The sequence below is a fragment of the Elephas maximus genome, chromosome 1, assembly GCF_024166365.1.
Source record: "Elephas maximus indicus isolate mEleMax1 chromosome 1, mEleMax1 primary haplotype, whole genome shotgun sequence".
Lineage (NCBI taxonomy): Eukaryota > Metazoa > Chordata > Mammalia > Proboscidea > Elephantidae > Elephas > Elephas maximus.
This window is the reverse complement of record NC_064819.1, coordinates 97,434,532-97,447,581: the sequence shown is the minus strand read 5'-3', so window position 1 is coordinate 97,447,581 and position 13,050 is coordinate 97,434,532. Positions and strand designations below refer to the sequence as shown.

At 41.8% G+C, this 13,050-nt stretch overlaps 1 protein-coding gene across 1 annotated transcript in view; it reads left to right on the top strand.

Moving 5' to 3' along the window:
• The window catches only part of ILRUN (inflammation and lipid regulator with UBA-like and NBR1-like domains), a 122,902-nt gene that overhangs the window by 95,503 nt on the left and 14,349 nt on the right, over positions 1 to 13,050 (top strand). The window contains exon 4 of the mRNA XM_049890485.1: positions 7,389 to 7,717. Within this exon, the coding sequence (XP_049746442.1) occupies positions 7,389 to 7,717 (329 nt within the window). The remainder of the gene's footprint in view (positions 1 to 7,388; positions 7,718 to 13,050) is intronic.

Below are 13,050 nucleotides of genomic sequence, written 5' to 3'. Positions count from 1 at the left end.
CATTTGTTATATATATTGCATTTTGTCATTTGCTTTATTTTATGGTTTTGTGTCAAATCTTTTTTTTTTTTTAATTGAACATTAGGTGAAGGTTTACAGAACAAACTAGTTTCTCATCAAACAGTACACACATTATTGTATGACATTGGTTAACCACCCCACAATATGTCAGCACTCTCCCTTCTCAACCCTGGGTTCCCTATTACCAGCTGTCTTATTCCCGCCTATTTTCCACTCCCTGCCCCAGGGCTGGTGCACCCCTTTAGTCTTGTTTTGTTCACAGGACTGTTCAATCTTTGGCTGAAGGGTAAACCTCAGGAGTGACCTCATTACTGAGCGAAAGGGCGTCCAGGAGCCATACTCTCGGGGTTCCTCCAGTCTCTGTCAGGCCAGCAACTCTGGTCTTTCTTTTTGAATTAGAATTTTGTACTACATTTTTCTCCACCCCTGGCTGGGCACCATCTAGTTGTACTGGACTCAGTCTGATGAAGGCCGTGGTAGATGTGGTCCATTAGTCCTTTGGACTAATCTTTCCCTTATGTCTTTAGTTTTCTTCATTCTTCCTTGTTCCTGTAGGGGTGAGACCAGTGGAGTATCCTAGATGGCTTCTCACAGGCTTTTGAGACCCCAGACACTACTCGCCAAAGTAGAATGTAGAACATATTCTTTATAAACTCTGTATGCCACTTGAGCTAGGTATTCCCTGAGACCACGGTCCCCAATGCCCTCAGCCCAGTGATTCAGCCCCTCAGGGAGTTTGCATGTGCCTATGGAGCTACCATGGGCTTGCCTTGTACAGGTTGTGTTGACTTCCCCAGTGTTGTGTACTGTCTTACCCTTCACCAAAGTTACCGCTTATCTGTTGTCTATTAAGTGTTTTTCCATCCCTACCCCTCCTGTCCCTCGTAACCATCAAATATATTGTTTCATGAGTTTTTACAGTAGTGGTCTCATACAATATTTGTCCTTTTGTGTTTGACTTGTTTCATTCAGCATAATGGCCTCTAGGTGTATCCATGTTATAAGATGCTTCACAGATTCATCGTTGTTCTTTAGCGTGTAATACTCCATTGTGTGTATGTACCACAGTTGGTTTATTCATTCATCTGTTGATGAGCATGTAAGTTGTTTCCATCTTTTTGCTATTATGAACAATGCTGCAGTGAACATGGATGTACATATATCTATTCATGTGATGACTCTTATTTCTCTGAGGTATATTCCTAGGAGTGGGATTGCTGGATCAAATGGTATTTCTATTTGTAGCATTCTAAGGAAGCACCATATTGTTTTCCGAAAAGGTTGTATCATTTTGCATTCCCACCAGAGTGCCAATCTCCCCGGATCCTCTCCAATGTTTGTTATTTTCTGTTTTATTGATTCATGCCAGTATGCTGGGGTGAGATGGTATCTCATTTCGGTTTTAATTTGCATTTCTTTGATGGCTAGAGATGGTGAGCATTTCTTCATGTGCCTGTTGGCCACTTGAATGTCTTCTTGGGTGAAGTGTCTGTTCGTTCTTTTGCCCGTTTTTTAATTGGATTGTCTTTTTGTTGTAGAGGTGTTAGATTTTCTTGTAGATTTTAGAGATTAGACCTTTGTCTGATTTGTAATAGCCAAAAATTTTTTCCCAGTCTGTAGGTTCTCTTTTTACTCTTTTGGTGAAGTCTTTTGATGAGCATAAGTGTTTAATTCTTAGAAGATCCCAGTTATCTAGCTTATACTCCAGAGCTTGTGTGTTGTTGGTTGTGATTTGTATCCTATTAATGCCATCTGTGTATTAGGGCCTCTAGTATTGATCCTGTTTTTTCTTCTATGAACTTCATGGTTTTGGGCTTTGTATTTAGGTCTTTGATCCACTTCGAGTTAGTTTTTGTGTATAGTGTAAGGTATGGGTCCTGTTTCTTTTTTTTGCAGGTGGACATCCAGTTTTGCCAGCAACACTTGTTAAAAAGACTATCTTCTCCCCATTTGTTGGACTTTGGGCCCTTGTCAAAGATCAGGTGACCATAGGTGGATGGACTTACATCTGGGTTCTCAATTCTGTTCCATTGTCAATGTATCTGTCATTGTACCAGTACCAGGCTATTTGGACTACCGTGGCTGTATAGTAGGTTCTGAGCTCAGATAATGTGAGTCTTCCTACTTTATTCTTCTTCTTCAATAGTGCTTTACTTATCCAGGGCTTCTTCCCTTTCAATATGAAGTTAGTGGTAAGTTTTTCTATCTCTTTAAAGAATGTTGTTGGTATTTGGATCGGTATTTCATTGTATTTGTAAAGTGCTTTGGGACCATGGTATACTTTTAAAACTAAAACATCAACATCGGTACCTTACATTAGCTAAACTCTAAACTTTATTTGAATTTCACCAATTTTTCCACTAATGACCTCTTTTCTGTTCCAGAATCCAGTCTTGGGGTATCATATTACATTTAGTTGTCATGTCTTCTTAAGAAATGACCTGCGAAAATTTCTTAACCTTTTCTTGGTTTTTATGACCCTTGAGTCTTGAAGAATACTGGCAAATATCCTATAAAATGTCCCTGATTAGACTGATGTTATGGAAACCCTGGTGGCGTAGTGGTTAAGAGCTACAGCTGCTAACCAGAAGGTAGGCAGTTCAGATCCACAAGGCACTTCTTGGAAACTCTGTGGGGCAGTTCTACTCTGTCTATAGGATTGATGTTTCAGGAAGAATACCACAGAGGCAAAGTGCCCTATTAGGGAATACCTGCTAGTCACATAACATCACTGGTAATTTTAACCTTGATCACTTGGTTAAGTAGCGTGTTTGCCTGGTTTCTCCACTATGAAGTTACTGTTTTTCCCTTTCCTTACTCCTTTCTTTGGAGGCGAATCACTAAATCCAGGCCACCTTTACCAGGGGGTAGATAGAGGGAATGTGGAATTAAGCTCCAACTCCCGAAAGGGGGAATATCTACATGTATGATTTGAAATTTTTCTGTGAAGAAGTTTGTCTCTTCTCTACCATTTATTTATATCACTATGGAGTCATGTATATTTATTTTATTCTTTGGGTGATAATCCAATACTAGGTTATTTATTTTTTGCTAAAATTGTTCCAGCTTTGACCATATGTACTCTTTTTCACGTGAGCTTTTGTGTCCCTTAACATGCCCCTATTCTTTTATTTTTTGAGCACTTCCTTACTTTGACAGTACAAAATGCTTCCAGCTCATCTTGTATTTTCCCTTCCCCAGCCATATAATCAGCCATTTCTTCAGGGAGTCCTGGTTCTCTTTATTGGAAATGGTGTTTAGAAAGCATAATCGTCTTGTATTTTCCCTTCCCCAGCCGTATAATCAGCCATTTCTTCAGGGAGCCCTGGTTCTTTTTATTGGAAATGGTGTTTAGAAAGCATGATCAGGCCACTGGGTGTGGTCATTGCTACTAGGGTGTCACTACTTCTAGACCCTCTCAGAAGGCAGAGCTCAGTAATGTATGTATGTATACTAACCCTTGTATACACACATCTATAATTGTTTCAGTATTTCTTCATCTGAATATATATTAAGGTAAATATGAGTTCGTATTGATGTCTGAATGACTTTAATTTAGTGTACCACAGGGATCGTTCTAGCCCTCCTTTCTTGCCTATGTGTAATTTTCTTTTCTAACAATAAGAAACCTTGCTGTGGTTCAGTACTTAGGAGCTCAGCTGCTAACCAAAAGGTTGGCATTTTGAATCCATCGGCCACACGTTGGAAACCCTGTGGGGCGGTTTTACCCTGTCCTGTGTAGGGTCACCATGAGTTGGAGTCGACTCGCTGGCAACGGGTTTGGTTTGGTATCCACTCATTTATCTGTCCAACCCAAGTATTCACGTAGAGCAGTTTCAGAATTGTTAATTCATGCTCCCATGAGAAACAAATTTAACATCGGGAATATTCTACTGGTTTTTAGCAATTCTGTATTAGTAGACAGATTGCGAATACTTGTAACATTCTTACCATAATCTGAGATGTCTTTGTATGCCAGTATGGTTCTTTAAGATTATATACTTGATTGGAGGCACCCCTGAGACTATGGCCCCTGGACACCTTGCCAACTCAGAACTGAAGCCACTCTCGAAGTCCACCTTTTAGCCAAAGATTAGACAGGCCTACATAAAACAAACAGTAATACATGTGAGGGCATGTTTCTTAGTTCAGTCACATATATGAGACCATATGGGCCACACCTGCCCAAAAGCAAAGACAAGAAGGCAGAAAAGGACAAGAAAACTGGATGAGTGGACACAGGGAACTCAGAGTGGAAAGGGGGAGAGTGCTGACACAATGCAGGGATTGCAACCAGTGTCACAAAACAATCTGTGTATAAATTTTTGAATGAGGGGAAAAAAAGAATGTTTTAATAGAAACTACTTTGTTGAATAAAAAAGATTATGTACTTGGGTCCCAGGTGAAATATTTTCTTTTTGCTCTCCTCTTCTGATAGTCCGAACTTAAGAAATAAAAGGTCACATTCTTTCTTTAGTAATTTATTATACATTTCTACAAAAGAAAGTTTATACTTTTGTAATAAGGTCTTGTCATCTGTAAAAGGGACAGGTTGAATGAGATCTTTACAGTACCTTCTAACCAAAATTCTGGCTCTGACACTTGTAAGAAATCACTTTAAGGCCAGACATTCGAAAGGCAGGTTCTCCATTTGCTTACTAAGTCCTGACTGTGAGCTTGGCACTTGGCTCTGTTTTCTTGGCTACTTTTCTGAAACACCTTTTGGTGCATTCTCGTCATCGGTGCCAAAGATCATATCTTTGTGGGTAAAGATACTGTGGCCTGGGAAGTGGGACTGACTTAACTGTGGCTATAATTCCCTGAGAACTTGGTTCTGAGTTCCTGTTGGGAAGAAATAGGTGTGAGTTTAAAAAGCCATGCAGAGAGCCGGGAGTTCTCTGTCGCCATCTAGGTCTGCTTCCAATTTGAAGTCTGACCTTGGGTCCCTCAGTTACACCTCCAGGACTTCGATCCTTTATCCAGAGAGTGAGGCAGTTGCATTGTATGCCCCCTAAGATTCCAACCAGCTGTGGTTTTATCATCACAGATGGTACAATATCTGGCTTGCAGTTTGTTCTCTGGCAAGAATTAGGAATGATCAGCCTCTCTGAAGTGGACTTGCTGGACCCATCTTTATCATTCCTTTTATTTGTGTGATTAAAAAATATGTGCACACCTTATGCAGGGGGTAAACACATTCAGAAATGTGAGGCCTAGAGGTGGTACTGAGATGGCTACGGTTGTAGTGTGTAGTAGGCACACTTTGCCGTTGTTCATAATGATTCAACCTGGTAAAGACTTTAGAGGATCAGAACTGGGGTGTTTATTGTTGGTGTTTATAAATCAGTGGCTTCATAAATGATCTTCCTCTTATAGCTATTGCATAGAATCTGTGAACAGTTCAGAGCAGTAGCAACAGTGATGGAAGTGAGGTAGCTTAAAAATTAAGTATAATAAGACCCATGAGTTATGTTAAAGCAACTTTAGTTTTCAAAGGGGTGGGAGGGATGCCATTAGTCTCATTGATAACAGCTCTCAGAAGACTGTCCTTTCTCATAAGTATTTAGTTTCCTGAGCTAAGAGAATGAAGCATATGACCTATGGCTGAGTATGCTAAACATATCATGTACTTACAAAGGGCTTTTGGAAAACAGATGGGTGGAAGACAAGAAGTAGAATAAAAGAACTTTTTAAGCAAGGCATATCCATTTGGGTAAAATGAACAGTGAGAGTGCTACCTGTGGTTGGAAAGCTAGGATAGGAGAGCATGGGATGATCTCCCTCAAGCTACCTGCCATTGGGTTGTGAAAGGCCCAGGTCATACAGGAATTGGTTTACGTGATTGCCTTGGAGCCTTGAACTGCAGTCCTGATCACCACTCCTGGCACTGTCCCAGATTTCTAAATTAAGTGGCTTGCTGCATGTCCCGGCTTACGGTGTTAAAATCAACAGGTTGAACTTCTATGGTACTTGTTTACATGCAGATCTACGTTTTTTTTAATGATAAATGTGGCTGGAATGAATACCATTCTACGAGTCATGCTAGTGGCTTTACCTCCTCTCCGAGGGGAAAGGAGTTGCTGACTCCAGAAGTGAACAGCAGATGTCACTGCATCTCTGCTTACTAGGTTCAGGCTCATAGCTGTCTGAGCAGAACCACTTAATAGTACAGCTCCAGAAAAACTAAACTAAAATCGAGTGTTTATGACTATATGGTACTCTCAGATTCCCTTCTTCAGGTACAGAACCCAACTTAAGAGAATACAGCCCAAGTGTGTTTTTCTATATTTCCAGGTAGCTAACTGATGAGATTTATTTGCCTTTTCCTGTCAGCCTTTCAACCATTATTTTGGAGCCTGGGCAATTTTTCATATTTGTTTCCAGCAGGGCTCATACACTTAAAAGCTTCTTGGCCTTTCTGTACCTTGGTTTTTGAAAAGCTTCCAGCAGGAAGGTAGATGCTACTGTTCTCTGAAGTGAGGCACTGGTCACCAAAGGAAACGGCTTCTTTCTTTTTTCTTCTGTTTGAACGGTTAACTTTGACAGTTGAGGAACGCAAGAACTGAATCACAACTAAAAGTCCTGTGATACATCTTAAAAAAAAAACAAAGAACAACTCATTCTTTCCATGTAGACAGGTAGTAGGGTTTTTGTATATGATTTTTTTTTAAAGTGTTAAATTGAATTACTTTAGAAAGTCTGAAGCATACTAAATTCTTGGTATATTTTGATCCCATAGATGATGACAGTAGCCAGAGTGATGTACGTCCTAGTTTGCCTGAGTTAGTCCTGATTTACACCTGGTGTAACCATTAAAACTTCGTCTTTCATCCTCAGTTTTCCTAGTTTGGACAATATGTGATCACTCTAAATTGCCAAAAAAGTGGGGAGGAGGGCTGATAAATTGTAATTCTAGTGATTATAAGCATTTTTTTTACTCAAAAGTTACACCTGCCCTGAGTTTTCTGAGTTAAACGTGTAAAATAATGCAAAAGTCAAAAAAGCTGGTAATTCTGGGACTAATAGCTTTTAGGTTTCTGTGTATCCATCAGTTGTTCCCTAATGATTTTCAAATATGGCTGCGCATTAAAATCAACTGGTAAGCTTTGTATTACAAGTAGAGTTTCATGACTCTCAATGCAGACCCCCACTGAATTTGTATCAGAGTTTGAACTTGACAATACCAAAAAACGTGGAAATGCATGCATTGCAAATATACTGGACTCCTTTATCAGCGAACATTTAAAACCAGCACGTAGAAGAAGATTTCTTTCTAAGGTTTGGATGGTGTTGGGGATTCTCAGTGGCAGCTGCCTTGGGCCTCGAAGGCATGCCTGGCATTGACATGAGTTGCCTTTCTGTTTCAGATGTCATCTGGGTGATTCTCAGTGTGGAAGTGGGTGGACTTTTAGGAGTAACGCAGCAGCTGTCATCTTTTGAAACGGAGTTCAACACACAGCCACATCGCAAGGTAGAAGGAAACTTCAACCCGTTTGCCTCTCCCCAAAAGAGCCGACAATCAGATGAAAACAACCTAAAAGACCCTGGGGGTTCCGGGTTCGACTCGATCAGCAAAAACACATGGGCTCCTGCTCCTGACCAAACCGAGCAAGATCAGAATAGACTCTCACAGAACTCTGTAAATCTGTCCCCCAGCAGTCACTCAAACAACTTATCAGTAGTGACTTACAGTAAGGTAGGTGCCCTCGGAGAAGAGGAGAAGGGGTAGGTGGTGGGCCTTGGGATTTGTAATACCCCTTCATGGCAAATCTAGAAGCCTAGAATGCCACACCTCGGAGGAGGTTCTTTAAGACTGCCTAGCTCTCCTACCAACAGCAACAACACGAAAACCTACCCCTTCTCCCCTCCCCCCGCCCCAAATCTTCATGCCCTATAGATGTTGCTTCATTCACATTTATAATTTACTCCTGTCTCTCTGCTCTGGTTTGGGGTTGAAAGAACAAAGTTCCTACTTAACGTTTAGGGTTTAAAAAAAAGAAAGTCAAAATATCACCAGCCATGCTTCCCGTGTAAATGTATACTAAACTTAGAGCAACAACAACACACCCTTAGAATTGGTTCCTACTTTGTTTTTTTATTTGTTTTGGGTGGGTTTGTCTTTTTGAGAAAAAAGACGAGCTCAATTATTTATCCTAAATATTATTGGGCTGTTACTTTATTTACCTCGTTAGCGTGTCTTCCTGGTGACGTCTTTTCCACCTACAAAGGCCCATCATCCTCCTCACTCACGACCCAGAGTGGCTCAAGTGATATTTTGACTTTTTGTATATGGGGAATAAATGAGAGAATTGTTTGTTTAGTTCACCGTGACTTTAAATATTCTGACTGTTGCTAGACACTGTTCTTAGGTGTTTACCTTCTTGATCTGTTTCTCTCTATGCTGGCTTGATTTAACAGTGTCTTGCACACTCTAAGGTGATGAGGGTTCCTGGTCGTTGCTTGTGTTGGTTGAATAAAGCCCTGATGCTCAGAGCCCCTGTTGTAGGTGATTCCTGTGGTGCGGTCCTGTGAGCATCCCTGTGCCTTCTTTTCTGACCAATTGTGCTGAAACTCCAGGCCCATAATCACATAAACTGTTAAGTCTGCCCTCGCTTCCTTGCTTTGTGTTGGCATTCACCCTCCAAATTTTAAAAATAAAGTCGATGTTTATTTGAGGGGCAAGTACTCTGTTGTAAGAATGGTGTTTTTCTTATCAGTGGTTTATATATGGTCTAGATCAAGAGGCAAATTAAGAAACCTGGTGATGTGAGTCCTCTTTCTCCACACGGTCTAGTAAGGGAGACTCCATTCAGTAGTCTAATAAAGAATTGATTCATTGGTTGATTGGGTGATCATTATAAAGAATTTTGTGGAGTCGTGTTAGTTTTATAGGATACAAGAGAAGTTAATTGGCAAGGCAGTAAATTGCCTGTTTTTAAGGAAAGACTTTTAACATCTTAACACTCTAATAAAGTATTTTTCTTTAAGCTCTTATTTCTCTAGTTTTTTCTCTCTTAAATTTAATCCTCCATAGTATAACTGATCGAGTTGGTAAGTGAGCCACGCTTTAGGTTAAGCATGCTTCCTGTTAGAACACAGACTCAAGGCAATTGATTTTGATGGGAAGGTGAGAGTTGGCAAAACCCCTTGTTCCAGTGCTTTCTATAATTGAAGTCCCTTCACCTAGCTGTGAGCTAGCAGACTCAGCCGTCACTGTGGTCTTAGGAGAAAGGTGGTGTTCCTGGCCAGGCGCTGCACTCATCTCCCTGAGTTGTGGACTGGTTGGTTGTTTTACCCTCCTCTAGGGACTGATTTCTTTAAATCAGCTCTGGCATGGTGTGGTGTCAGGGCAGCATTCACTGCCAGCTAAACTGCGTTCCTACCGGCTGCTGCTGCTTTTGGAAGGGCTGGCTTATGGTGAGGCTTTTGAGATATTTCTTGAAGTTGGTGGACGCACGGTATGTTAACTGAGTTTTTCGTGGACTCTAGGATCATTCAGAAGTAGCGTTTACAAGACTGTTGGCTACAGTGTATTGAGGATGTAAAACACATACCGCAAAGAGAAACTGGAGGCCTCCTTTTTTCTTAATCGAAACAGGGTCTAATTCAGAAAACACTTATGTACGCATCCAGCAAGTTCTCTGGAAGCATTTCTGGCTAAAGTTGAGTCAGTTCCACCTCTTAAGGCTCTTCAGGAATGGAGTAGGTTGTTGACAGTCATCAGTAAGTGCTTCATATATCTCTGTCCAGTTTAGAGCAACGTACATTGTACAGTAGGAGACTGGAGGAATAAAAGATATGATCCCTTCCCACTAGGAGATTACAGTCCAGTAGGAAGCACAAAACGCAAACACATAAACCAATTAGAAATTCCATCAAAATGGAGTACGAAGTTAATGAGTAAAGAACAACACAGTGAATATGGTATGATTTGTGGCTGGGGGTGCAGGAAGCGTTAGAGAGAAGCAGAGATGGAGCTGTTGGGAAGGGCTTTTCCAAGAATGAATGAGATTTGGAAAGATGGACAGACAGGAAGGACAGTGGTTGTGTTCAGGAGATATAGGCAAAGGGCGCGGGAGATTGGTTCACTTGGTTGTACTGTGTTCCTGTGGGGAATGGGGTGAAAATATTACATATGACTTGAAAAAGAATTAGAGATATGGTTAAAAGGATATGAGTAGACATCTACGTTGAATCTTTGTTAAAGGTGAGACTTAAAAGCAGAGATAATCCTAAACATTTATATTTGGCTGGGGGATAAAAACAGACATGCTTGAGGTTCTGAAGTGTACTAGACAAAATGATGAGATTAGGTATATACCAGAGTTGTTTAACTCTTACCGTGTGCCAGGCATGCTGCCAAGTACTTTACACATGTCATCTCCTTTTTAGATACGGAAACAAAAGCTCTGAGAGGCTAGGAAATGTGTCTGTATCGCACAGCTAGTGAGAGGCAGAACTGGAATTTCAAATCCAGGTGCCACGTTACTCAAACGTATTTCCTGGTAGGTGAACAGGTGAACGTGGGCTTTCCTTAGATCCTCCTGTTGGGCCGGAGGCTGAGTTGAGTGTTGAGGGAAGGTATGAGCTGCATTGAGGACCAATATCATTAAGGTGTGAAAGAAGCAGCCTGGCAATAAGATACAGGGCAGTAATGTAAACTGAGAATTGCCTGTGGCATCCTCTTTTAAAAGAGCCTCCCTGTTTGCTGAGTCTTTAAAGTGGTGACTACTTTATCTATTCTGTAGCCTTTGGGGGTACACTACCCATGTGGTATTTTATAATAAGTAGCACCCTTTTAGTTATGAATGAGTGGAAAGGAAGGAGACCCCTGAGAATCCGGAGCAGGGACGGTGTTTTCGATTCACCCCAGGTGCATATTTATTGGACGGTAGGAGGGGTACCCAATGCGCTGATGTCAGGGATCATTGAGTTGGCAATAGACTGAACTGACTCAAAAAAAAATTCCCTGCCTGCCACCAAGGCTGGGAAAGAACATGAAGCTCTTGGAAGCCCATGACCACAGTTTTAGTAGGCAAGTACAGTTTCCTGTTGCCACCACAGTTACAGTTTAACTTGCTAAGGTTGGTAGGATGAAATGAAAAGATTGCTTCACGCACCTGGTCTACGAGGGCTGGGTGGATGTGTCAACATAATGGCACATCTGTCAGTGCCAGGAACTGGACAGCCCTGGAACCCCTCCCCAGCTGCTCTTAAATAATCCTGAGTTCTCTAGGCTCAGTGCTCCAGGCCTCGGGGGAGGCTCTGGGTGGGAATGCCTGCCCTCAGTGCATCCCACAGCCCAGAGCCCCGGCCCCTCCCTGTGTGAGAGCTGTTAGAAGGTGTCACACAAGTAAGTATATGCTGACCTGCTCCAAAGATTCATAAATCTGGCTACTTGCTTTTGTTAGCAATCAGCCGGCCTCATTGTCAGCTCAATTGTGGCTGACCTGTCCCAGGTGAACAGTCAGACCAAGTACTGGCAAAGTTTAGGAGCTGTTTTAATTAACCCTTTTTATGTGATTAGCTCAAGAGCCTTTGAAGAAAAGCACAGTCACAGTAGGTTGGGTGCTTACTCTGTTGACTCAAGGTTAATCCTGCCATGAATTCTAGCCTTCTGACTCATCTCTGGAGGCCAGTAGCTTCTATTTGGACAGTGTGAGAGTAGTGAAGAACAATTTACAGAGTATGGAAGGGGGAAAAAAAGGTCCTATTAAAATTAGATAGTTCTTTTTCTTATTGGCCAGTTTTGGAATATATGTTTTCTAAGCAATAGATGGTTTCTAAAGAAGCCCTTACAAAATAATAAGTCACCAAATGGTCTGATCCAGCACAGCCAGAAATAAATGTGGCTGGCAGAAATCAAGGAGCTGCTCTTCAGGACAGCCAGATGCTTTACTTCTTTACTCCAAAGCAGTTCTGTTTTACACAGGGAACTGCAGAAGGATTATAGACTCCTTTATTTTGCTACTTGGACTATGGCTCTTATGTCGTGTTCTTATTTTTTAAAAAATGAGGCTGATGTATGTCATAAACTCCTGCTTTAAACTGGATTACAGGCTGAGCCACTGTTATTACTTCCGCCAAGTGCAGGTTCAGAAGGAGAAACTTGTCATTATCTTTGTGGGGAGGTTCAACCCACTCCGCCAGCGTCAGCCACTGCCGAGTGCCATCTGCCCTGCCTGCCTACACTCCCACCTGCTCCCCTTCTACATGCGCTTTCTCTGACAGCCCGCCTTTAGTGTACTTGAGACCTGGAGCTAGAGCAGGAGTCAGTCTGCTCTTATTAAATCAGAAGGCAACTCTTCTAACCTGCTGCTACCTGTGTCAGCCAAGGCGTAGAAGAGTTTCTTTCTCTGTTCAGATGGGGATTTAGAAATAGCTGTAGGTGATGCAGGGATGCTTGGAAAAGGCAAACCTGAAGATGTAATGACTTGTGGATCTCACGTCTACTTTGAAGTGGTCAGTAAGTTTAACATAATAATAAGAGGATGGGTCTGGGGCTACTTAGTAGAATTGGACCAGAATGCAGGTGGCTGATGTCCTTCAGGCAGGCTATTGGTTTTGAGGCATTAGAGGGCACCACTGTAACGAACCCACTGCCACAAAACCCCAGTCTCCTTTCCTTCTCAGATGCAGACCCTTTCCGTGAAAGGTTTAAGGATGGCTCAAAGAGAAGCTGGAAGGAACTCACACATGTATCGCTTTATATTTGATCTAGCTTGTGTTCTCCTCTGGCAGGGGACAGGTAGCAAAAGCACACTACTTTCAGGCAGAGACCAATGAAAGTACAATAATCAGAGCTGTAAACTTGGTGCCAGGCACTGTGCTAGGGACTTTTTAAATTTATTATTATTAAAATGATCAGTATACATAGTTTAAGGAGCCACATAGTTCTACAAACTTGTTAGAAAAAGCACCAGTCCACCTCCCTGCCTCTCAAACCCAGTTCTTGTCCCCCAGAGGCAACAGGCTCAGTGTGTGACAGGCATTACCTCATTGAATGCACACAACTCATGATATTGTACT